Genomic DNA, 26685 nt, shown 5'->3' with positions numbered 1-26685 from the left:
GTCTGTAGATGAAATCGGGTCGGTGTAACTGGTGGAAGATGAGACACAAGCAGAGCTTCCATTCAAACATTTTGCAAATTTCTGAGGTGACTAACGGAAAACGTGCGCTTTATCAGTTTTTCCATTCACGTTTGTTATGGATAAATTCCTCCGCCTGCGCCTTGACGGTTAAGATAAGAGCATGACTGGCCATGTGTGGAGGGAATAGAACCTTGATTAGCTCTTAATAGAGCAGCTTTGGCAGCTTTACATGGCTGGAGAGGTAACCGTTCAGAGATGCCAGGTGGAGCAGCGACCCATTTAGTCAGGGGTGAAGTTGCTGTCCTCTTTGCCTCCTGGACCATTGTGAAAAGCACTGGGGCAAACGGCTCTTTCAGTGTTTCCTTGCATTTATTCTTCATCAATAAACCAACTTTTGCACTTCGTTGCTGTGATCCAGGGAGATTCACTCAAAAAAGGCCCTGAATATTCTGTTGTAACTCCTGGTAGGATGAAGTAATATGGACCAAAACAAATCCGCTACATCTCTTGATGTATGGGTGACTGATTGCTTTACATGCGATGCTGGAAGTGATCTTCGTTTTCTGCCAGAGATTTCGACGCTTTGCTCCATGTTTCTGAACGTTCCTTGCCTGAACAATGGCGTCCTAGCGAGAGTTATTACAGAATATTCGGGGCCTTGTATAGAATAAATACAGAAGTAAAAAGCTATAAACAGTTGAAACACCACCTTTTTCTCCTTCGTCTGGCTCTAATAATGAAGCTGAGAGTTGATCAGAGTTAATGATCTTCTCAGCGAAGCTTGTTCTGCTTGTTAGTTTGTACACTATAAGACTTCCAAAAGTCTTCACTCACCCATCCAAATCATTGAATTCAGGTGTTCCAATTACTTCCATGGTGTGGTACCGTGATCGGACGCCACCTGTGCGTGCAACAAGTCCAGCTGTGAAATTTCCTCACTACTAAATATTCAACTGTCAGTGGGATTATAACAAAGTGGAAGCGATTGGGAACGACAGCAACTCAGCCACGAAGTGGTCGGCCACGTAAAATGACAGAGCGGTCAGCGGATGCTGAGGCGCATAGAGCGCAGAGGTCACCAACTTTCTACAAAGTCAATCACTACAGACCTCCAAACTTCATGTGGCCTTCAGATCAGCTCAAGAACAGCGTAGAGAGCTTCATGGAATGGGTTTCCATGGCCGAGCAGCTGCATCCAAGCCTTACAACGCAAAGCGTGGAATGCAGTGGTGTAAAGTGCCGCCACTGGACTCTAGAGCAGTGGAAACATGTTCTCTGGAGTTATGATTCGCGCTTCTCCGTCTGGAAATCCGATGGACGAGTCTGGGTTTGGCAGTTGCCAGTTCTGTATGTAGGCAGAAGCCACGGCTTCTGGAACTGTACTATGGAAAGATTAGTGAAAGATAAAATTGTCCTGCGACAGGACCAGAAGCCATGACTGGCAAAGACTTTAATCAGAAAATCTCAAACCACCTTGTAAGTCATGGAGGAAATTGTTCAGGTTTGGGGCTGCTTAGCTGCCTCTGATTCTGGCCAACTTGCATTTTTAGAATCAACTCTGAAATCTCTTTTCCATCATCTCTCCATCCCCCACCATGTTTGGTATGATGAACATGCTAGCGTCTGCAGAGTGTATGAAGATTGTATCATGTCTTTACTTCTTGCGCAAGATTGAAAATGAAGACACACGTAACACACAGCACACAGACAGGTCCCTGTTTTTGGATTAGTTCAGGAGAGGAGCTGGTATTTTACACCGATTAGTCGTAACATCATGACCACCTCCTTGTTTCTTCACTAATTGTCCATCTTATCAGCTCCACTTACTGTATAGCTGCACTCTGTAGTTCTACAGTTACAGACTGTAGTCCATCTGTTTCTCTGATACTCTGTTACCCTGTTCTTCAGTGGTCAGGACCCCCATGGACAGAGCAGGTACTATTTGGGTGGTGGGTCATTCTCAGCACTGCAGTAACACTGATGTGGTTGTTGGGTGGTGTGTTAGTGTGTGTTGTGCTGGTCTGAGTGGATCAGACACAGCAGTGCTGCTGGAGTTTTTAAACACTGTGTCCACTCACTGTCCACTCTAGACACTCCTACCTCATCGGTCCACCTTGTAGATGTAAAGTCAGAGACGACAGCTCATCTGCTGCTGCACACTTTGTGTTGGTCGTCGTGTAGTCCTTCATCAGTGGTCACAGGACTCTGTTGGCTGGATATTTTGGTTGGTGGACTATTCTCACGCACCACCTTCCAATCAGCCTGAAGATTCCAAAAGGACTGGATACTGATCTTTGGATCAGTTTGCAATTCACTTGTCCCCATAACACCATTTTGGTCTTACAGGAGATGGACACCAGGGTTGCTTCTCCAATCTTGCCACTCCATGATTGGGTGGTTGGGCCCACATATCAACCTATGTACAGCAAAATGCCTACTCGTACACCTCCCCGATTTCCTCTGGATTCACTCGCTGTGCAATCTTTTTTTAACACTGTGTAATTCTAGCACAAATAGGTTCAAGACAGTCGTTTGGCTTTCTGTCAAATGGAACCTCCTCCTACCTTAAAATCCACCATTTGCTGCCTTCATTGTTGGCCAGCTGGGCTCCTAGGGCATATGGACTAGCATTTCTGACAGCTACTTCTGAATTAGTGACTGGCTGATTAGTGTTAGTGGTGTTGAAAAGTACATCCAAAAGACAAACTGATTTGCTATTAATTCCTGTTTTAAATTGTGGACCACTCAAACAATCAAGACACCGTGGTGGACCCAAGGGTACTGTCTAAACCCGCCACCTTCCCGATGCTGGTGTAGAGGGCAATAACTCTGCACATGGCTTTGCACCTCGTTGTCCAAACAGAGGTATTTGTTCAGACTGAAAGGATATTCACCTACAGTATATTCACACCAGTAGAACATTTCTGCTGTAAAACTTGTAGGTGGGAGGGTGTAGTCGGCAAGAACCCTACATTGTACCAGTAACAGGCCTTGGGCAAGGCTCCTAACACACTGCCTTCACCTACCTGTGCAAAATAATCAAATTGCAAGTAACTTTGGGTAAGAGTGTCTGCCAAATGTTGTAAATGTAAACTTACTATTGCCTTCTGTTTTTTCAGGGCGCAGGGGCCTGCCCCGCCATTGTGTACCTGTCCATGTCAGGGTACATGTTAGCAAGGCTCTTGCTTCCTCCTTCCGTCATTGTCTAATTGCCTTCACCTCTTCCTGAAAGTCCATTAACAAGGATCTCCATTGCGTCCCAGTCATTTCTACCTACCATTCACCTGTAGCTCTTCATTATGTCAAGCCTGTATGTATAGCTCTGTTTATGGGTTTCCATCTGCCTGAGCTTTTTCAGCCTCAGTCATATGGGCCCTGGCCACAGGTTGATCAGTAGCTGATCTACGGAAGCTGTTCCCAACCACCTCTCAAGCATTTATCCTTATTTTGAAGGATGCTTCTCTGACAGAAATAATATAAGCTCCAGTCTCTCCACAAATTCCACCCTCAACTGAGGTCTAATAGTCTTGTTACCATAAAATTGCTGTAGCACATCCAAGACTTAGGGCCAATCCCATTTTACCCCTCGCCCCTTTGCTTTGTGCGTTAACGTCTAGGGCTGAGGTGTCCCAATTTTTGTTGAGATAGTTTGAAGTGAGTCTCTGAAAAACCTCTGTTTAAAGGGCCATGGAGCCCTAACACTTCGCTCTACTGAGAAAAAAGGAAAACTGGTAAGATGGCTGGAGAAGAGACCACAGAAACACAAATGTGAGAATTTTCTCCATAAAAAATTACGATAACCACTCTTTTATCTTAATATTGTGTCAATGTGTTCTGGTTGTTTTCCTCATAACAAGCAAAATAAATCACTAATAAATTGCTTTGTGGGAACAGTTTGGGGACGGCCCCTTCCTGTTCCAACATGACGGCGCACCAGTGCACAAATCAGGTCCATAAAGACACGGATGAGCCAGTTTGGTGTAGAAGAACTTGACTGGCCTGCACAGAGTCCTGATCTCAACCTGATAGAACACCTTTGGGATGAATTAGAGCGGAGACTGTGAGCCAGGCCTTCTCGTCCAACATCAGTGTCTGACCTCACAAATGGAAGAACGGTCAAAATTTCCACTCCTTCCAAATCCAAACACACCCCTAACCCTTGCGGAAAGCCTTCCCAGAATAGTTGAAGCTGTTGTAGCTGCAAAGGGTGGGCCAACATCGTATTAAACCCTATGGATTAAGAATGGGATGTCACTCAAGTTCATTTGTGCGTGAAGGTAGACTGGTGAATACTCTTGGAAATATAATGTATATAAAGTACTGTGCAAAAGTTTTAGGCACTTGTGAAAAACTGTATGCTTTAAAAAATAATTGCATCTTTTCCAAGAAGATCTGTTCTACTTTGTCTATGGAGATTGCATGTTTGTGCTTAATTTGGTTAGCAATGGGTGTGACAGAAACACCTGAACTCAAAAATGACCTGGGGTGTCCACATACATTTGGCCATATAATGCACATATACATCAGCCCTTAAAGTAATCCAAAAATGCTCCACCTGTGTGTTTCCATCTGTGTACATGCTCTAGGTTTATGTCACTGCTGTTGGAAGAAAACCTTGTATCTCCACAATGATATTTCTACAGGAGAAGGAAAAATCCGACTTTACTTTTAATGGAAGTCAATGGAAGCAGACTTTTTTCAAAGTCGTGCGTCGTTTTTTTTTTAAGTGCATTCCTCATGAAATGTACACACGATGCAAAGGGCAAGAGGCATTTTCAGATTATGTCAAAAATGAAAAGAGAATTTTTCTCCTGACAGCAGCGATATGCATCTTTGTCTCTGCTATTTCACAAGAAGCAAAAATCAGATATAAGCTTTCCACGAAAAAAAATTGTGCAGACGCATGCACATGTGAATATGAGTACACGTGCTCAAAAACCCACAGGGTGAAGCGGAGACACCCGACTCATACGGACATACAGAGACGCTAGGCTGTAGATGATGGAGCTCCGGCCTCTGGCAGCTGCGCTACCTGCTGTGATACTGTTGGTCATCTCCTCCACTGCAGGTAGGACTCAAGCAGCAGTGCTGGACTGCCTCACTTTTCCTTATAGTAGAAGCTTTCACTGTTATACTACGGCTGCCACCTTTGCCCTTCCTGGACAGCAGATCAGTGGCTTGTTTTTTCCGTGGCTACAGTCCAAGGTAGATATCAGTTTAGCTAATCTTCTCAGATATCACATTGGAGTGCTGCCTAGGGCCTACGGATGTCCCCAGCAGTGCCCTGCTCTTACTACGTCTCTATGTTGAGGATAATCTGAAGTATTCAAGCCTGTTCTTTGTGTATAAGTGATTTGACTGGATAAAAAGAAGCCGTTTAAGCTTCAAAAGAAACAGTAACATTTGGAAAAGCTTCAATTCTTTGACTTTCCAGGTCAACAAAAATCAACCTAACATGCACACGCTTGGGGCCAGTCCCATTTCTTATTTTTACCCCTACCCCTTGTTATAGAGTGTCACCTTGGAACAGGGGTAGTGATTGAAATTTCCTCTACGAAATGGGACCCTCAAAAAAAGAGCATTACTTCATTAACAGCTACTAGCGCTGCTCTTTAGGCGACCCTGCCAGCCTGTAGTGACAGTAGAGGAGGGAAAAACAACCTCGCTGCTGGGCTTTAGTTGCATTTAGGGCATATGCCTTCAAAGAGGGGACAGTTATTTATCATCGCCCACCCCTAAGTCTTCAGTGATATGAAGCTGAAGTCAGAGGTTCACCAGCTTCTTGTGTGAATTTTCCCATGGAACAGGAACAGGGGCTTCACGGTGGGTAGCGCTGTCGCCTCACAGCAAGGAGGGCCTGGGTTCAATTCCCCGGCCGGGTGACCGGGGCCCTCTCGGTGTGGAGTTTGCATGTTCTCCCCGTGTCTGCGTGGGTTTCCTCCGGGTTCTCCGGTTTCCTCCCACAGTCCAAAGACATGCAGTCAGGCCAATTGGAAATGCTGAATTGCCCCTGGGTGTGAGTGACTGTCTGTGTCTTTCTGTCTGCCCTGTGATGGACTGGCGACCTGTCCAGGATGTATCCTGCCTTCCGCCCGATGACCGCTAGGATAGGCTCCAGCACCCCCCCGCGACCCTGACGGAGAAGCGGCTTAGAAAATGGATGGATGGAACAGGAACTTTAGCTAGCGAGCAACCAAGACATTGGCATTATTATGAGGAAAAGGGCCATAATACACTGAAACACCGTTAAACTAAGATAATACAGTGATTATCGTAACTTTTTCATGGAGAAAATTCTCACATCTGTGGGTTTCTTTGGTCTCTTGTTGAGCCGTCTTGCCGTTTTTTCTTGTCTTTCTCATAAAATTCAGCTTGGAGTGAGTCTCTGGAAAATCTGTTTGTAGCCCTAACACTTCACCCCACCCCCATATCTCAACAAAAATCAGGAAACCCTACTCCTAGTTGTGAACACCTTATGGTGAAGGTTGAGTGGTAAGGGCAAGGGGTATAATGGGATTGGCCCTTAATGACTGCAGAAGTGTGAATGTCCATTTTAAACGGATGTGATCTCTCTTGAAGCTCAGGTGATTGTAAGCTCTGGTCTAGTGTAACAGCTGCATAATATTCTTATCTGAATGTGCCTTTTCTATTGTGCTTGTTCAGCTTAAAATGAGCCGAGTCTGTTAACTTGCAGTTGTGGTAAATACAAGTATCAGTGCAACTTATTTTCAAAGTAGGGCAAGAACCCGTGTAAACATCCTGTTAGAGGCTTCCTGTCGCCCCTTCAAAAGAACTTAAGCTTCATGTCTTTGGGAGGACGTTGCTCTTTTCTGCTGATCTATATGCTCTAACGCCGGATGCTCATTGCCTGGTGCCTTGGTGAGTGAGGCTGCTCCTGAAAGTCCTGGAAAAAGACCAGCTGTAAAGCTGCTCTCCGATCTGAAATCTGTTTCAGAAGATCACAAAGCAGTAATAACAATAATGCTACAGTTATTAACGTACTTTGGGCTGTACGGTACGAGCCACATACCAGTACGTCAGTACAACCAAGTGTCAAAAAATTCAATACCAACATTCAGCAGTCAGACTTATCAGCAAGCATGCTCGGTCCAATACCTGGACGGCTGATCGGCTGTCTCCTTCTTTTTTATGTGGAATTATACTCTGTACTCATGTTAGTGACACCAGCTCTTCTCGATCAGTCTGTAGTTAATACATACACCCACTTGCAGCACCTCATACTCATTTCAAGAAATTGTCATCAACAATGACAATTTGTGTACAACAAGTTGTGTAAAAAGGCTCATTTGGGGGTTCCAGACTTGACGTCTTTGTACCTGATTTTCCACATTATTTTCTTCTTATTTTTCACAAAAGACAAAAAATGTACATGTAAATACTGTGTAAATGAGGTAGGCTGGTGTTTGATGTCAAGCGCTGAAGCTGCTTAATCAGATGTGCTCAAATCTCCACTTTGTACCAATGTTTCATAAATCAGTTGCAGAGGAGTCCATTCTGAAGCCAAATCTGTTCTTTTTTACACAACTTAGATGAATAAGGGCCACTGTGTCTGACAACAAACGCATTCGAGATGCATCGAATTGCCAGATGTAACACCTTCCTGTCTCTAGGTGGATATTATTACCAGGCATGGCTGAGCCATAGATGCAGTCAGAATCAAGAAAGCATTGAAACAAAGACTCTTACTTTACTTTACTCTTACTCTTACAAAGACTTTTACTGCATAAAAGCTAGAGACCATCATATCATTCATTTATTTCCAGTAAAACTGGCCACTAGTTAGTAGAAACTAGTGTCGGGGTAGAAAACAACTCAGATTTAGCAGAAAAACACACAGAAGCATCAAATATGAGAGATCTTTTTTTAAGTATTTCGTGTGTCCACCTTTATTACAGCTCCCATTCTTTTCAGGGGACTTTCAGTTTTTCAAAGAATTTCTGCGCAGATATTATCCCACCTCCCATCTCTCGTCCCTGGTTGCATTTTCTGCTTCTTGTGATCCAAGTAATCCCAAACACATCCAGCGGTGTTGACGACTGGACCCTGGCAGCTTCTTTGTTTGATAAGTATGTCTTTATGTTTTCAGCTGTGTGCTTGAGGTCATTATCGTGCCGTAGATTTTTTTCCCGTGATCAAACATTTTCCAGAGGTTATTGTATAATGTGTTGTAATTAGTTTATTCTGATCAGGGTCCATTATGCTTCCAAGAAAAGAATCAAGAATAAAACAACTTCAGATGTTCCACCCTGCTTGACTGATGGTCATAGACATGGCTCGAGTCTTTCGTTGTGCTGGTGCCTCGTGTTACTTTCAATGATCTCACATTCAGAACCAGAGTCAGGCCATTGTAGCAGTCATGTTGTAAGACGGGGGGGTCAAACACAACCACTGAAAGTGCCATTGTAAAAAATCTCAACAACGGGGACTGTAGTGCAGCTCAGGGTGAAACGGCCTGACTTGGTCTACACACTGTGTCCACTCACTGTCCACTCTATTAGACACTCCTACCTTCTCAGTCCACCTTGTAGATGTAAAGTCAGAGGCGAAAGCTCATCGGCTGCTGCACAGTTTGTGTCGGTCGTCCTCTAGTCCTTCATCAGTGGTCACAGGACGCTGCCCACAGGACACTGTTGTCTGGATATTTTGGTTGGTGGACTGTTCTCAGTCCAGCAGTGACACTGAGGTGTTCAAAAACTCAGGCAGCACTGCTGTGTCTGATCCACTCAGACCAGCACAACACACACTGACACACCACCACATCATCATCAGTGTTACTGCAGTGCTGAGAATGATCCACCACCCAAATAGTACCTGCTCTGTGAGGGTCCTTGGGGGTCCTGACCACTCTGGGAGAGAGTTGCTCCCTCTGGCGTGTACCCTTGGCAAACTGTTTACATTAAACAGCACAATGGGTCCTCTTTAACTTGCATTTGTAGATTCAGTGAGGATCAGTGTTAATCTACAGTTTGTCAAAGTATTCTCAAAGCCATGTGTCGACATCGATTACAGAAGCAGTGAAGGTCATGGACACCCAGTTGAGGTTCTCAGCCTTGCTCTTTATTATGCACTGTGGAGGGTGATAATCCTTGCAGCTGCTTGTTGAGGAATGCTGTTAAACTGTTGGATTAATTGATGACTGTGACCCCCCCCCCCCCCCCCCCCCCCCCCCCATCCACTAATTAAAACAATCACGCAATATCACTACCACTAGGAGGGTGAAGGCTAGCACAGGCTTCCACTGAGATCTGTGAAGCCAGCCGCCGAACCCCTTGCGCAATGTCACGGGACAACAAAACACACTGTGAGGCAAGCGGCAACCACCAGATCTGTTATGTCCGATCTGTTGACTAGCATCACGCTGGGGGCATTCGACCCACATAGACAGTGAGACCAGTTGTGCTTCCTTAGACTCCCAGCCACAGACGGCTGTAGCCTCACAAGACATCAAACTCGCAATCAACTGCTGAGCGGGCCAACTCTTAGACAGTCGCACCTACTTTGGAACTGACTACTACATGACGTGCACCACAAGTCTTTTCCTCAGAAAACAAACATTACTCTCTTTTTTTTCCAGCTGGCTGAGAGTAAAGATTGGATTAATACTGGTAACAGATTTACATTTACAGCATTTAGCAGACGCTCTTATCCAGAGTGACTTACGAGAAGTGCTTTGTCAATCTAGAGAAAGTATCTTTGCTAGTTACCAATAGCTTAGAGAAAAAGACGGTCCTGAGCTCAGATACTGCTAGAAACATGTCACTGCAGACACCAAGAGAAAAAGAAACAGAGTTGAACGCAGAACTCTGTGCCATTCAATGCAATACAATAACAATAAGATACAATACAATAAGCTACAATACAGAGTGCAGTACAATAAAATAAGTGCAGCTTATAATTCAATGCTCATTTAAGTGCTGTGTAAAGAGATGAGTCTTCAGTCTGCGTTTGAAGACAGCAAGAGACTCTGCTGTTCGGACAGCCAGTGGGAGTTCATTCCACCACCTGGGTGCCAGTACGAAGCTCGAAGGGCTCATGGTACAGTTCGAGATTTCCCCATTGCCATCAAGTAGGTAGGGGCTGGTCCTTAGAATTAGTGTAGTGGCATAGCATCTTGTAATTAAAGCTGCTGAATAAAACGTGAAAATGAAATTTGAAATATGCCAGGTGATTGCTAGGTCAAGGCCCCCAGCTCACATTAGTTTATTACTCAACAATAAATAGTTACTGATGCAAATTGTTCTCTGTTAAAGCTTGAACACACAGAGACTACTGGATTTCATCCAACGATGAAGACAGCATGGAGATAGAAAACACAGTAGCTCATAGAAAACTCACCTGCTGACCCATTTTACTTTGACCAACATGGACATGCAGGCTCAGCAACTAATCTGGGGCAGATTTTTATACATTAATAATCGCCAAATGTATTGCTGAATAAACCTTTGGTTTGAAAGATGTACCACTGAACTCTGCCTTCATCCATGTCTCCTCTGGATAGAGATGGCTGGGGTCAGACTGGTGGATGGTGACGATCAATGCTATGGCACACCAGAGATCCTTCATGACGGACAATGGGAAAGTGCAAGCAGCAAGACCTTTGACATCAGAGCTGCTATGGTTGTGTGTAGAGAGCTGGACTGTGGGAATGCTGTCAAAGTTGATGCTAGAAGTCAGGCCAGAACAAGAGCAAGAACAGAAACGGGAGTCATGCTTGACTGTACTGGGCAAGAGTCATCTGTTTCACAGTGCATCAAAGAAAGAGTTAACATTGATTTCGATCTTCTCAACATCAGAACAGCTGTCGTTTGCTCAGGTGAGAACTTCTGTCCTAGAAATGGAGTCGATTAAGGACAATTTTTAATATTTACTTTTCACTCCATATGTGCTCTCAGACTCTGTGAGGCTGGTGGATGGAGCTGGACTCTGCTCTGGGAGAGTGGAGGTGAAATACCATCAGTCTTGGACCACAGTATGTGAGGCTGACTTTGACTGGAAGGATGCAGAGGTGGTCTGTAGAGAACTGGGCTGTGGACGTCCACTAACTCTACAGGGGGCGCTCTTTGGAGAAGGTGAACACCCATTTGGGACTAAAGAGTTCCAGTGTAAAGGCACAGAGAACCGTCTCCTTACCTGTAGAACCTCAAACAGAGAGGAGAACACCTGCACACGTGGCAAACCTGTGGGACTCACCTGTTCAGGTAGGCTTGTATTGAAATTCTGCCAGTATTGCAGTGCTGCTCTAGGTACAGTATTAAGATTTTATACGGAAACTAAAGGGTTCAATTTTTGAAGTGTCCAGCAGAAAATCAGACAATTGGCTGTTGTTTTGCTTGTATGCAGTGAGCGTCTTTGTGTCCACTCTGTCCAGGACCAGATGATGTGAAGCTGGTGGATGGGAGCGGTCACTGTGCTGGGACAGTGGAGATGTTTCACAGTGGAAAGTGGAGCAGAGTGAGAACAGAAATGTGGTCCCTGAGAGATGCTGCTGTGGTGTGCAGGCAGCTGGACTGTGGCTCTGCTGTTGCAGCTGAGCAGACAGAGGTTTTAACCAATGATACTGAATGGAGTGTTCTGACTGCCTGTGAGGGATCTGAACCTGCGCTGAGGGAATGCTCCATTTTTGTTTTTGTGCCAGCTAAGATTGTTGCCACGGTGACCTGTTCAGGTATTTCAACAAAACAATAATGAGATTTTTGTTGTCCATGTGTTGACCATGTCATCAGGAGATGACCCCGGGGCAGTGCAGCAGTTGGCAACATATTGGCCTTGCTCTCTCCGAGTGGATAGAATGACCCTTCCTTTTCATTCTTAACCCTCAGATTGATGAAAGCCAATTTGGGCATCTGTTCGCTGATGTGACAGAATTGTCCATTAGTTTTCTGCTCCAAGCATATTGATTCACCTGTTAGCAATAATACATTTTTTTTTATTTTACAAATGTACTCCATAACCTGTTATATGTATCCTGCAACTCATTTATAAACTAATTTTTGCATGCCTAGTCGACTTGGCCTTACAATTTCTCCCCGGCAAGTCCTCAACGCCATTGTGAGGGCTGTTCTGTTACTTTATTAGATGTTAGTGAAGCTTGTTACACAAAAGATCTAGAGAACAAAAGTGCCATCTTCAGCAGAATAAATTGCTAAGAAGTCATTATAACCTGATGCATTTCTCTTTTCAACGTCTGCCCAAAACATCTAAAAAATGATGTATAAGGAATAGCAAATAAAATACTAAATGTTAATTCATTCATTCACCGCGTAATCTAGATAGGGTCGCAGTAGCAGTTGGGAGAGCAGAGAATCCCATACCACCCTGTACACCGTAACATCCTTCACCTCATTCTGGCTCTACTCCCAAGCTGCTCCCCGGCCAACAAGGAAATATAATCCCTCAGCAGGTCCTAGGATGACCCTGGGGTCCCGTCCCAGTAGGCTGTGCCTGGTAAACCTACACCAGGAGGTGGCCAAGGGCATCCCTGATCAGATGCCTGAACCACCTCATCTGGCTTATCACAATGTGGAGGAGTACTGGCTCTACTCTGAGCTCCTCCCGTATGTGTTGAGCTCCTCACCCTAACAAGTAGCCCGACACCCTGTGAAGAAAGCTCATTTCTGCAGCTTGTATTCTTATCTTTTAGATCGTTCCCTACAGCTCATGACCACAGATGAGGGTTGGGATTGAGACTGACCTGTAAATAGAGAGCTTTGCCTTATGGCTCAACTCCCTCTTAAAAACTTCAGTCCACTTCAGTGACTGCATCTCACAATCCCTTTTTCCATCACACGTGAACAAGACCCCCATATACTTAAACTCCTCTACGTGGGGCAGGTCCTTTCCCCTTACCTAGAGTGCAGTGCAGGCAGTGGGAAATGGCAGTGAAGTCCTTGCATGGACCGCTGTGGCGGAAACCGGCTCTTGGCTTAATGTTAATATAACAAGTATAAGGGTTACGTTTGGAAGAGTTAAGTGACTGTTACTCCCTAAATTGTCTTTTGTGCTTTATCTTTGACCTGCATGTTCTCAGACTCTGTGAGGCTTGTGGATGGAGCTGGACTCTGCTCTGGGAGAGTGGAGGTGAAGTCCCATCAGTCCTGGACCAGAGTATGTGAGGCTGACTTTGACTGGCAGGATGCAGAGGTGGTCTGTAGGGAGCTGAACTGTGGGACTCTGCTAACTCTACAGGGGGCGCTCTTTGGAGATAGGAAACTCCCATTTGGGACCAAAGAGTTCCAGTGTAAAGGTACAGAGAACCGTCTCCTCACCTGTAGAACCTCAGCCAGAGAGAAGCACGCCTGCACACGTGGCAAAGCTGCGGGACTCACCTGTTCAGGTAGGAGTCTCAGACTGAATGAGAGAATATGATCATACCAGACTCCTGTGAGGATTTTATAAAGTCTTCCTCTGTGAATGGTAGCTAATGCAGTAAGTGACACTGTCTCCTGTCTGTACAGAACCTCATGAAGTGAGACTGGTCGGTGGGAGCAGTCGCTGTGATGGGACAGTGGAGGTGTTTCTTAGCGGAAAGTGGAGAAACGTAACAGGACTTAGATGGGAAAAGACAGAGGCCACTGTGGTGTGTAGACAGCTGGACTGTGGCTCTGCAGTTGTAGCAACAATAGGACTGAAAGCTACAAACAAGACTGCGCAGGTTGCTTGGATTAAGTGTAAGCAATCTGAATCTTTACTGCGGGAATGCACAGTTCTGAGGGTTTCATCTGTTGGATTTGATGCTGAAGTGACCTGTTCAGGTAATTTTGCACAATGCAGCATGGCTTAGGGGAAAATATAGTTGCAGCTTAATAGGGAACACATTTTCAACATTTCTGCATAAATCAGGCACATAAATAAATAAATAAATAAACAAATGAATCCTTAAAAATAAGTGAACTATTTAAGTAAAAATGTGCTTTGGAGTGGTTCGATGTGAAAAAATTCTAGATTCAGAGTTGTTCACAGTGATGGTGATAGAAACCAGAGATCAAGCAGGAGATATAAGCATTTAATGCCTCACAGAATGTTAAAAAACGGTTACTGCTGTGTCTGATCCACTCGTACCAGCACAACACACACTAACAAACTACACCACGTCAGTGTTACGGCAGTGCTGAGAATGATCCACCACCCAAATAGTACCTGCTCTGTGAGGGTCCATGGGGGTCCTGACCACTGAAGAACAGGGTAACAGAGTATCAGAGAAACAGATGGACTACAGTCTGTAACTGTAGAACTACAGAGTGCAGCTATACAGTAAGTGGAGCTGATAAGATGGACAATGAGCGTAGAAACAAGGAGGTGGTCATGATGTTACGCCTGATTGTACATATTAAAAGAATACAAACACCAAACACGAACAGACTATTTGCCCTTTCAATTATGTGTAAACACAATTGACCTGACAATTCAGACACTATCTCACTACACCTACATCTCCCTCAACGCTAATTATATCACATATTTTGGCATTAAGATCTCACCCCAGCTGAGTTACCCCAAGCGATGATGTTGGATAAACCTCCCCTCTCTCCCATCAGTGGGACAGCTGCAACTAACAAAAAGAGGTTGGAGCTGTTTCACTGTCTGAAGTGAGATCTGGGCCAAGTTAATAACACAAGCAAATTATCTTAAACATGCAGTATAAGCAGGAAAGTTTTTACCTTAATTAGTTTCTGAAGACGTTTTTGCCTCCAAACATGTGGCTATAGAAACAGCATGTGTATCTCAACAGTGTAAATACCTTATTTGTGAAGTATGACTGTAGAAAGATGGTTTTATCTTCATGCTCATACACAGGTGTCCTGGTGCAGCCCACCATATCTCTATCTACTTTCATGAGAGTGTCCCGGGGTCTCCAAAGGTCCGAGGTGTTCAGGGGCCACAGCTTCACCATCACCTGCTCCACTCAGCCGCAGTACCCAGGAGGCTCCTTCCACCTGAAACTGCCTTGGAACAACAGAAGCCACACCCAGACAGCTGTCAATCACTCAGCCTCCTTCCTCTTTCCTGCTGCAGATGATTCCCACCAGGGGAACTACAGCTGTGTCTATGAGAATGAAGTAAATTTAATGCAAACACAACTTCTAGATGAATGGGCGATGTATTCGTCAATGATTACCCATAATTTCTCATCTGAGAGTGATCACCTCTCCATCACTGTCAACGGTAAACCTGTCTTTTTGTCATTGTCCATGTTTATATGCAAGTCTGTCTCAGATCTTAGCAAGGCCAGTCTGAGTGTTGCTCCGGTCACTTCCAATCCTTATCTCGGTATGTGTGGGTGTATGTCCATGCCTCTTTACTGTATACTACTTCATCATCTAGGGATCTCCTCTAAATGTCTCTGAAATGGATAGAAACTGGTGACCTGTCTAGGGTGTTTCCTGCCTTCCACCCAATGACCGCTGGGACAGTCTCCAGTACCCCCTGTGACCCAAGATGATAAGTGGCTTAGTTGCTATGTGTGTGTGTGTGTCTGGATGGACGAGCTTTGTGCTCACTTGGTTTTGTGGTCTTTGTTGCTCACTGATGGTTGAATAGCTGTTGATCTAATGTCAGTAGTGATGATGATTACTGTCAAAACAATTGTGCATCGTTGGTTCAATGTTGAAAGCACTTTTATGGCATTTTGCTGACGCTCTTATCCACAGCGACTTACAGTTTGATCAATTTACACAGGCAGACGAAGGTGGTGTTTGGAGTCTTGCCCAAGGACTCTTATTGGTATAGTGTAGGGTGCTTACCCAGGTGGAGATTGAACCCTGTTCTACAGCATAGAAGGCAGAGATATTACCCACTACACTATCCCCACCATAAAATGTCCTGTGCAACTTACAGATGCAGCGGTTTGGTGACCTCACTGTGTTGCACTCGTGTCATGGACACAGTGAACCAAGTGATGTTAGTGTAGTAAGCTTTACTGTCCTATGGTTGGCTAATAGAGATGAGTGTGAAATGCATCTGAATCATTCTCAGCACTGCAGTGACACTGACATGGTGGTGGTGTATTAGTGTGTGTTGCACTGGTCTGAGTGGATCAGACACAGCAGTGCTGCTGGAGTTTTTAAACACCTCAGTGTCGCTGCTGGACTGAGAATAGTCCACCAACCAAAAACATCCAGTCAACAGCGTCCTGTGACCACTGATGAAGGACTAGAGGATGACCAACACAAACTGTGCAGCAGCAGATGAGCTGTCGTCTCTGACTTCACATCTACAAGGTGGACCGATGAGGTAGGAGTGTCTAATAGAGTGGGCAGTGCCACTCAGACCAGCGCAGCACACACTAACACACCACCATCACATCAGTGTTACTGCAGTGCTGAGAATGACCCACCACCCAAACAGTACCTGCTCAGTGAGGGTCCATGGGGGTCCTGACCACTGAAGAACAGGGTAACAGAGTATCAGAGAAACAGATGGACTACAGTCTGTAACTGTAGAACTACAAAGTGCAGCTATACAGTAAGTGGAGCTGATAAAGTGGACAGTGAGCGTAGAAACGAGGAGGTGGTCATGATGTCATGTCTGACTGGTGCAGCACTCTCAATTTGCTTTACACGTCATATTTGTAGAACGTCACCATATTACCATATTGATCTTCTTTCTCAGGTCTGAAATCCTGTCTTTGTGCATCTGTGTATGTGTCTCAGATTCGCCTCTGCCTGCAATCATCACCAGAATTCTGCTCGTGTCATTACTGACGTCAGTAACCTATTCGTCTATCTTTCTGATCTTCAAGAAGTGTGGCCATTTCTTCATTAGAAGGACATCAGGTGAGTGACTGTGGCTCACACTACAAGCCAATTGTTTTGCTCAGACCTGTCGTTTTTTAGTTGATACGTATTTCTTTGTTTTTAGAGCATTTCTCATATCCGTAGCTGTACACTCAGTGATAAAAGCAAAGACACATGAGACATCATAGTCAATGATAATTATAATAAACAGTAATACAACTAAATAAAATAGCATAGAAAATAAAGCTAGATGTGCATAAAAAAGGGCTTATTCTAGCAGCAGATGCTGTGGTTTGAGGTGTGAGATGTGCACTGCCGAGTTGTATTTGGCCTTAAGCCTTAATGCACAGACTATCTGATGTAGACCACATGCTAAAATCTCAGCAGCTCTCCGAGACTCGGCTCTCTTAAAGAGTTAATGCCCACTAGTCTTAATGCACAATCTGACTGGAAACAACCAACGGAGACACGACATCTCTTCTCAGGGAGTCCTGGGGCCGTATTACAGAAATGTCCTGTTTTTTGTCTTAAGATCTGAAGGTCAAGATAATATGAATGGCAGGTTGAGATGCCTTTGTCCAAACTGTAATCCAGGATTGTTTTCATTGCACAGTTTCGTGCTTGACAGCCTGTGATTGGATGTTTTGGACCTTTTCCATCACAGTTCTCAAAACCTAATCCTTAAATGCATTGTTTCAACGCTTTGCATTATTTCAAGTACTTTGTTGTTTGTGAAACTGTCCAACTATCCAAAGCACCATCCTCAACTAGTCGACTGCCCCCAGAATCGCATAGTGAATTAACATTAGTCAGTTAGCCTGTGCCGCTCCTGATCTTCATCTAAGTCTATAGCCTTGAGCATCAAGTGTCGAGTGAAACCCAAAACTGGTCTTCTATATGCCCCCCCAAACTGCTTAGCTGTAATCCTTAATCATAGCATTTGCTTATGATAGACTAACCTTCCTTTTTCAAAACAAAACAAAGCAAAAAAAAAAACCAACAAAATGACTTTTTACTCTTATTTTTAGGAGCGCTCTTATTTTTAGGGGTGCTCTTATTTTTAGGGGTGCTTGAGCTCTGGTAAAAAGAGGCAAGACACCTATGCCTTGAGTGTGTTTAAATGCATTCAGTAATCCAAGCATAATCAGATTTCTGCAGTTGTCTGATTATTCAGATGTTCTTCTAAGTAGCAACCTCTGATTTCTTAGATCAGAGTAACATCTAGAAATCCAATAAAGAGGCTGGATTTTAGCTCAGTAATCAGATTTCTCAGCGCCTGGGAACTCTTACTCTGATTTCTTTCAGATTTCTCAGTCTGGGCATGTGCAAAAACCAGTGGTGGACAGTAACTGAGTAACTGAGTAAATGTAATTAGTTTCTGTACTTTAGTAGTTTTTGGTGTATCTGTACTGAAGTTTCACCGTTCTGGGCGACTTTTTCCTTTCACTCCACTACATTTCAGGGTCTAATATCCGACTTTTTCCTCCTACATTCTGAGAAATCTGTCGTTCCTTTTGGTTTCTGTGTGTATAAAAACGTAACATGTCAAAACGAAAGAAGCGCAAAGCCAGAGCACCAATCAGGGCCCAGCGGTCACTTTGTTTAGAGCTGGTTTTGACCTGTTGGTCATACCGACCCAGTGCAGCACGCGGTTCAACGTCAGTGCAGCAGCGTAAAACTTTGGGAGAGTCTGTTCAACATAAATGATGAACTAACCTAACTTTGTGTAAATAGAGCTCAATATAGAAATATGTCCACATATGCAGTCGAGACTGACGCGGCTTTTTTCTGAATTTCTACAAACACCATTTCATTTTATAGTAAATGAGTTTGGGCTGGTTTATGTTTATGAACAGACGCCTACAGATCAACATAGTAAAGGAGCTCATCTGTGATCCTGAGTTTAAAGCCAGTTTTTATTCAACTTAAACTTGGAACTAAGTTGTAAATAAATCTGAAACTGAAACTTTGCTTGTGTGTAAAAAGTGATTTCAGAGCCACTCGGTTCTCCCTGATGGAACCTGTTTACCTTCAGTGTTTTGTGCTTCTGATCATTTTAATAGACATCAGCGTCACTAATTAATGACGTTCTATTAAAAGACTGGTTTACCAAGAGAGACGCTGGAGGACTTTCACCTGAAATGAGTTCATGAAGCCAGTCTGGTTATAAAAATGATAACAGGACATCAGAGCCAGAATTCCTCTTTTAGTACTTTTACTTTATACTTAAGTACATTTGAAGGGAAATACTTTAGTACTTTTACTCAACTGGAGGTCTAAAGGGAGGAACTTCTACTTTTACTGGAGTGATATTTTACCTTGGGGGTCTCTACTTTAATTCTAGTACATGGTTTGTGTACTTTGTCCACCACTGGCAAAAACAGATGGGCATTACCAGAAATAATGCTGGACTAAGTTAAGGATTTAAATGTTCTTCATGTTCAATGCTTATATTTTCAGGCTCAATGTTTAAAAAGAAAAAAGCTACAGTATGAAGTTTGAGTATTAGGTTACGTTACGTCGTGTCTTCTTCTGTGAGTTTATTGGCTGGTTGCAAAGCAGAAATCTGGTTACTGTCTGACTCGTGTAGATCCAGAGTTCCTCCATTATCTGAGATTTTCTGCAGTTATCACATCATTAACTGCATGTAAACGCACTGGTTGAGGCTACATTCCCATTGAAATCCTATGTTCACTTTTTAATTCACTTTTATTCAATTAATTAATTAATAACTTGGCTAATCCCAATAAAACAGCCGTGCAAATCGGACCATAAAGTGGCTATGCAGGAGTCCAGAAGAACACTGACGCTAAACTTATCCTGTCCTCTACTGAGAAGACTGCTTATTTCATCCTTCAAAAGATCTCACTAATGCTGTGATGAGTAACCAGCTCATCACGTTGGTTTATCAGTCCACTCAGTCTTTATCAGGAGCATCAGTGTTTGCAGAGAATCCACTGAGTTGTTGATCATTACTGTAGTGCATTGGTGTCTACAGGTCAGCAGGGGGCAGCAACAGCTGCAGTTCAGTATGAGAGCATAGAGCTGGACTCCCTGCAGTCCAGAGCTGAAGAGCAGCAGAATGTAGAGAGAGGAGTTGGAGAGGAGCTGCTCACAGACTTGGAGTAGGAGGAAGAGGAGAAGCAGGACAGGAATTAGGTTCATAGTGAGTTCAGACCAAAAACATGACTTAGCTAACTGACTATGTTTGGGGTAAGAGGGGAGACTGAATAATTAGAATTAGGGGCAGTCGTGGGCTGGAGGTCAGGGAACCAGCCTCGTGACCGGAAGGTCGCCGGTTCGATCCCCAGAGCTGACAGCACATGACTGAGGTGTCCTTGAGCAAGACACCTAACCACCAACTGCTCCCTGGGTGCTGCGGATTGGGTTGCCCAACGCTCCGGGCAAGTGTGGTGTGTGTGCGCTCACTAGAGTCTATGTGGTGTTCACGGATGGGTTAAATGCGGTGGTGAAATTTCCCCGTTGAGGGATTAATAAGGCTCTCTTAACTAGAATTAGAACAAAATGATTATTTTAACCTCTTAACGTGCGCTGGCCCATGTGTCATAATTAATGTTTGCCAGTGTTTATGAATAATTATAGGGTCAATATAGACACCCAATATGTCATATGAAAGCTTAGAACCTCTGCTTGCTATCTAGCCAGTTTAGCTGTATTTCCTTTCAGAAAATAACCATTTTGAGCGAAACATACCTTGTTAGCAAAAGTTTTATTAAAAAATCAGCTTAATATTTTTTATATTTGCGGTTGTTATAAATCCATATTTGATCCAATGTGGGCATGTTATACATCGTTCAAACCGTCTGGCTCTCCGGATTACGACGCGATGATCCGTTTTACTGTACGACGTAGGGTTTCCGAATTAGAGCCAAAAGAGTGTGGCGTTTCAAACAGGAGATTTTTTTTGCGAAACCTCAGCAGCCGTGCGTAACGACCCCTGCCGGTCGGAGGAACACATTACACGGAAAACGCCCACGTCATCGCTTACCTCTCCTTCTTGGCTTCAAAATGACACCACACCCGTGTATTTCCGGTAACGCGTTCGGTAGTAATCCGATTTTTGTGCGAAGAGTGCTTAAAAAAAACAGAAGGCAAAAATCTTTTATGTCTAATTTAAACCCAAATTAAAATATGATCTCCTTGTCCTATCGATTTCAAACAAACGCGGTCGTAAAGCTGAGATTCTCCCCTTTCCAACGACACGTCACTCAAACCTGTCGACCAACCAGGTGCCACGTTAGGCGGAGGCGCAACAGGGGAGGCGGGATATAACCCGGAAGATTAGCGTCAAGTGCGTTTTATTTGGCTTTTATAATACAGTTAAAATTGTTGTTATAACAAAATTTTGTCAAATAATGTAAAGAAATACACCATAGGATGTTGCCATCAAGAGTAGGTAATACATAAACACTTTTTTTTCCTGTAAAAATTGTTAGAAAATTCGTTTTTTTCAATTTGGAGAGGTTGTGGTCCTTTGGAGATTTCAAAGGGACACTTGGAGAAATGTGCACAGACATGTATGTACACTGTCTACTCTAGACTGAATAACTTCTGATCAGTGAGGGTAATCAGTTTAAAATTATACATGGTAAAAATTTGACCCCAAGGGGCAAAATATGGAACTGCAAAAACATTTCATGGACATGACCTCTTCAGTTTATGGTCCCTAAAATCTAAAACAAAAAAAGAAATTTTGAAAAGCGCCTTGTTTTTTTCCCTATTTTTACCATATTTTGGCCATTATAGTTTAATTTAAATAATTTCAAGTGTTTTCAATTAATTTTGTAAAGGCTTTTGAGTAATAATACTTCTTAAAATTGTCTCTGGATTATATAATATTTGAGTAAAAAGCATTAATATTTGGGTATGTCATTTCAGGCGAAAATTGGCAAAAATAGGCTTGGAGTTTAAGAGGTTAAAGGAAAATTTACACGATTCTCTGCTAATCCCACTTGCAGCCCATCAGCCAAGACGTTTGGTGTCCAAGCTTTGCTTCTTTAGTTTAAAACTGGATCTGCTTGGCTAACGGTGCTAACAAACACTGGAAGTACATCAGCACAAAAACAGACTGTAGTCCATCTGTTTCTCTCATACTTTATTAGCCCCCTTTTACCCTGTTGACCTCAGTGTCGCTGCTGGACTGAGAATAGTCCAAAAACATCCAGCCAACAGCGTCCTGTGACCACTGATGAAGGACTAGAGGACCAACACAAACTGTGCAGCAGCAGATGAGCTGTCGTCTCTGACTTTACATCTACAAGGTGGACTGACAAGGTAGGAGAGTCTAATAGAGTGGACAGTGAGTGGACACTTTTTAAAAACTCCAGCAGCTCTGCTGTGTCTGATCCACTCATACCAGCGCAACACACACTAACACACCACCACCTCAGTGTCACTGCAGTGCTGAGAATGATCCACCACCCAAACAGTACCTGCTGAGTCCATGGGGGTCCTGACCACTAAGGAACAGGGTTGAGAGGAGGTTGAGAGAAGATTTGGACATGGATTTGTGGAAACTGCTTGGGTGACTTCAGGTGTTCGCTTGCAGCATTCGCCTCATAGCTCAGGTGAAACTTGGACACTAAACATCTTTGAGGATCGACTGCATTTATATGAAGTGGGAAATCATGTTAATTATATTTTTTCCTTAAGTTAATGACGTTGCCTCTTTTTTCTGTTCTCTGTTTCATCCATTCTCTCTTTCAGAAGGACAGTTTTAAAGGTTCGGGATACGTATCGGCACCACGGCTCTTCTGCCTGTTTGGACAACCTGGAGCAGAAAGGTTGCTTCTTCATAGACGACCAGCTTTACTGTGAAGCTCCTGCACACATTAAAAACCGGAGGTCACCACTTTCCCCTCAGAGTAGCTTATAAGCACACCTACTTCTTCAAAGAGCCCAAAGGAACAAGCACAAGACAGCCAATCAGAACAATCGTTTACATACATAAGATTTATCACATTTACAAAAACAGTTTTGAATTCGTTTTTTCCGTGATGTCACAAAACGCAGTTACATGTCAGCCTACAGCAGTTTAGCCCCATCTATTTGCACTGCAGCTATAAGGAGAGTTTCATGTGCAAAATAAATCCCAGAACAAAGAAATTCTCCTTCTGAAATCTATATTAATCTATTTCCTCCTCTGATGGACTTTGGAATAACCTCAATGGCCACTGCTTACAACAAGCTGGGGCTCGGATGTTTAGCTGCCTTATAATGCATGGCCATAGGACAATTAGGGTTCTGGGGAACAGCAGCAATGTTCAGATAGTCGATCTCTAAACCTCCTCTTCATGTGACTAATATAAGAACAACCACATTCAACAAAAGTAGTGTTATAATTAAGAAGTGAGTTTGACGAATCATTTCTAATCATACTGGAGCAATGGTTGCATGCATCACATCTACGGGGTCTACGCAGCCATGTGTCCTTTGTTGTGTTTCCAAGCTGACTGTGCACCAACTTATCTCCAAGGATAGGGGCCCTTCTGAAACAAAAAGGTGGAGGGTCAGGGGACACTGTACACAGGAGAGGGTCACTTTGCACTGTATTCCAATTATTTTAATTCATGTTTTAATACAACCAGCCTGTCCACTATACCGAGTCACAAAACGGACTTGAGATCGTACCACGCCCTGAAATAATCCACCGCCATCCACAGGTTTAGCTTCATGATACGCCTGATTCAGAATGTCTGAGTCTATGTCACAGATCCTCCTCCACTGCAAGAATTGTCCAGAAGGAATATTAATAATCAGGCCTGGAGGATGAAAACCGTCTGCTCTAAGGTTAGTGTTGCGATCAGAGCTCTTCCTAAGAATGAACATGTGAAGATCTCCATTCGTATCCTTAATGATCTTTAAATCAAGAAAGGAGGTCTCTGAGTTATTATACTCCAGAGTTGATGTTGGGATTAATTGGGTGAACCATGAAACTCCAAAAGTTGTCAGTACCCCTGAAAAATAAGACAGTCATCAATATACTTGCCATAAAACACGATATCTCGTAAAGCTTTCAGAGAGCTGTGAACACATCTCTCTTCCCAATATCCAAGAACTAAACATGCATAGCTGGGAGCATAGCAGGCACCCATAGCTGTACTCTTAATCTGCTGGAAGAGGTGATCCTGGAATAAAAATACTTCATTATGCAAAGTCCTCTGTGTTAATTGCAGGATAAAGTGGCTGGGGGGCATCAATCCTTCCTCCCTGGATTGAAGATAGTGTCTCAGGGCTTCACTGCCTTCACTGTGGGCCCTATATGTCCAGCGGCCTATATGCCCATGGTCCAATGATCTCAAGGCCATATATTCCCACCCTGGTACCCTGGGAACATTTGACCCTGGGATCATAGGACATTCACAACATAGGGCCTTAGGAATATAGTACACTGGTAACATATGGCCCTGGGAATATAAAACCTTGGGCTTAAGGGGCACTGGAAGCATGGGACATTGGGAACATAGGACACTGGGAACATCTACATTAAAAACACTGGGCCCTGGGAACAGATATACAGTCCATTATTATTGCGTGCTGTTCCCTTTTGACCCAAATGAAGTCCATCAGCCAAGACTGAAATGTTTTCTCTCTGAATCACATAAAAAATCTATTTGAGTTTATTTAAAGGAGAATTCAGATGTTTCTTTTCCCAAAGGTTTTGCATAATTCAGTCACTGAGACGGAGCAAATCAGCGAGGTGATGATGTGAAATGGTTCATTTACCGACTGATTTCCTTACAGTTGTGCTGAGAGGAACCAGGAGTCACAAATACAGCCATTATATTTACTGTCCCAAACCACCAAGTGAACCTATAGGTGTCCATTTAACTCAGATAGTGGTAAAATAGTAGCAACTGTGAAAATGACGGTTTTCTTTGGGAACTGCTTTGCACATTTCTGTCCACCACGAATTGATTTCGAAACCTGATCACAAATCTATTGTAAGATTATCTAGAATAGAACGTTTCACACCAGACCACTCTGAATGATTTTAATTAGATTTTAAGCATTTAGTTGTAAAAAGTTTGTGTAAAAGTTTTTTTCTAAAGTAATTCAGTGTTTTGCTGCTGACTGTCCTGGTTGAAATTCTTTCTTCCTTTTCCAAAACTACTCATTTTACCTGATCGGTCATTCATTGTGAATAAATTGTCCTCTATACTTTCTTGCAATGTGGATGAATCTTGACTGACAGGCTTCAGTCACTGAGGCCTACTGAGAGTTTCACAGTGGCTTCAAACCCGGCTCAGCCACTCAGATTTCAGGACCCTAACTACCTCTGGTAGTGTATAAATAAAGTGTGTAAACAGTACCTGCTCTGTGAGGGTCCATGGGGGTCCTGTCCACTGAAGAACAGGGTAACAGAGTATCAGAGAAACAGATGGACTACAGTCTGTAACTGTAGAACTACAAAGTGCAGCTATACGGTAAGTATTGAATGAGAGGCTCTTCCACACCACAGTAAGAGCATGTTTGCAGGGATGTATCCTCATGCCATCCTTCCAGCATTCCATCTTTCCCTAGTAACAGAATATCTTAAAGTCCAGTCAGAAGATGTTGAGGGTGTCTTTGTGCTCTCCTCTTCCACTGGACTTCCACTGTGTATACATGCAAAGCCTTTTGCCAATCCAATTGAATACGTTCCGGTTACAGATTAAGACCTCTATTCAACAATCTGATGAAAATCTGTTTATATGCTCACTACAAGTAATCCAATCCAAAAAGACGTGCATGCGTGACGTACCACTGAGAGTAGATGTTACCATGACAGGAAACATGTCCAGTCAGAGTGAGATGAGCAGCAGTGAGCAGTGATTGTGTTTTTAAATGCTTTAAAATGACGTCAGACCCAGGAAAAACTTACTTCACACGTACTTATTAAAGAAGGCCGAGAGGAAGACGTCGTGTTCTGAGACACATAAGCTGGACATCCGTCCCACCGCCATCTTTGAAGATCAGAGAATGAACTTCTTAAATATGGCATCAGTATTGGCCCTTATACTGGCTCTTAAATACAGCGTCAGTATCGGCCCCTATACTGGCTCTTAAATACAGCGTCAGTATCGGCCCCTATACTGGCTCTTAAATACGGCGTCAGTATCGGCCCCTATACTGGCTCTTAAATAAACGTCAGTATCGGCCCCTATACTGGCACTTAAATACGGCGTCAGTATCGGCCCCTATACTGGCTCTTAAATACAGCGTCAGTATTGGCCCTTATACTGGCTCTTAAATACAGCGTCAGTATCGGCCCCTATACTGGCACTTAAATACGGCGTCAGTATCGGCCCCTATACTGGCTCTTAAATACGGCGTCAGTATCGGCCCCTATACTGGCTCTTAAATAAACGTCAGTATCGGCCCCTATACTGGCTCTTAAATACAACGTCAGTATCGGCCCCTATACTGGCTCTTAAATACGGCGTCAGTATCGGCCCCTATACTGGCTCTTAAATACAGCGTCAGTATCGGCCCCTATACTGGATCTTAAATACAGCGTCAGTATCGGCCCCTATACTGGCTCTTAAATATAATGTCAGTATTGGCCCCTATACTGGCTCTTAAATACGGCGTCAGTATCGGCCCCTATACTGGCTCTTAAATACAGCGTCAGTATCGGCCCCTATACTGGCTCTTAAATATAACGTCAGTATTGGCCCCTATACTGGCTCTTAAATACGGCGTCAGTATCGGCCCCTATACTGGCTCTTAAATACAACGTCAGTATCGGCCCTTGCTGGCTCTTTCCGTAGCTCTGAAACTGTTCAGATGTAAAGTTATCCGAACAGTAGATGCCATTCATTGAAGTGTAGCCTGTTCTATTTGTGACACAGAACACTGCTTTTACTGGACCAACACATTTCCTGGTGGAATGGCATAAATATCAAGA

At 43.6% G+C, this 26685-nt stretch overlaps 1 protein-coding gene across 2 annotated transcripts; it reads left to right on the top strand.

Annotated features, from left to right (window-relative positions):
* Positions 1–19: 19 nt before the first annotated feature.
* On the top strand, positions 20–24956 carry LOC108443444 (scavenger receptor cysteine-rich type 1 protein M130-like). Of its 2 annotated transcripts, none has more exons than XM_037532690.1 (9): positions 20–86; positions 10541–10855; positions 10935–11240; positions 11411–11707; positions 13070–13375; positions 13497–13793; positions 14836–15204; positions 16692–16814; positions 22503–24956. In XM_037532690.1, exons 2-9 carry the CDS (start codon positions 10543–10545, stop codon positions 22514–22516), a joined length of 2025 nt encoding a protein of 674 aa, XP_037388587.1. In that variant the 5' UTR covers positions 20–86; positions 10541–10542; the 3' UTR covers positions 22517–24956. The 2 variants fall into 2 exon arrangements, with proteins under 2 accessions (XP_037388587.1, XP_017579609.1); XM_017724120.2 differs by lacking the exon at positions 20–86 and adding an exon at positions 4998–5089.
* The last annotated feature ends 1729 nt before the right edge of the window (positions 24957–26685 follow it).

Source organism: Pygocentrus nattereri, chromosome 22, assembly GCF_015220715.1.
Source record: "Pygocentrus nattereri isolate fPygNat1 chromosome 22, fPygNat1.pri, whole genome shotgun sequence".
Classification (NCBI taxonomy): domain Eukaryota; kingdom Metazoa; phylum Chordata; class Actinopteri; order Characiformes; family Serrasalmidae; genus Pygocentrus; species Pygocentrus nattereri.
This window is presented reverse-complemented; position numbering and strand designations above follow the sequence as displayed.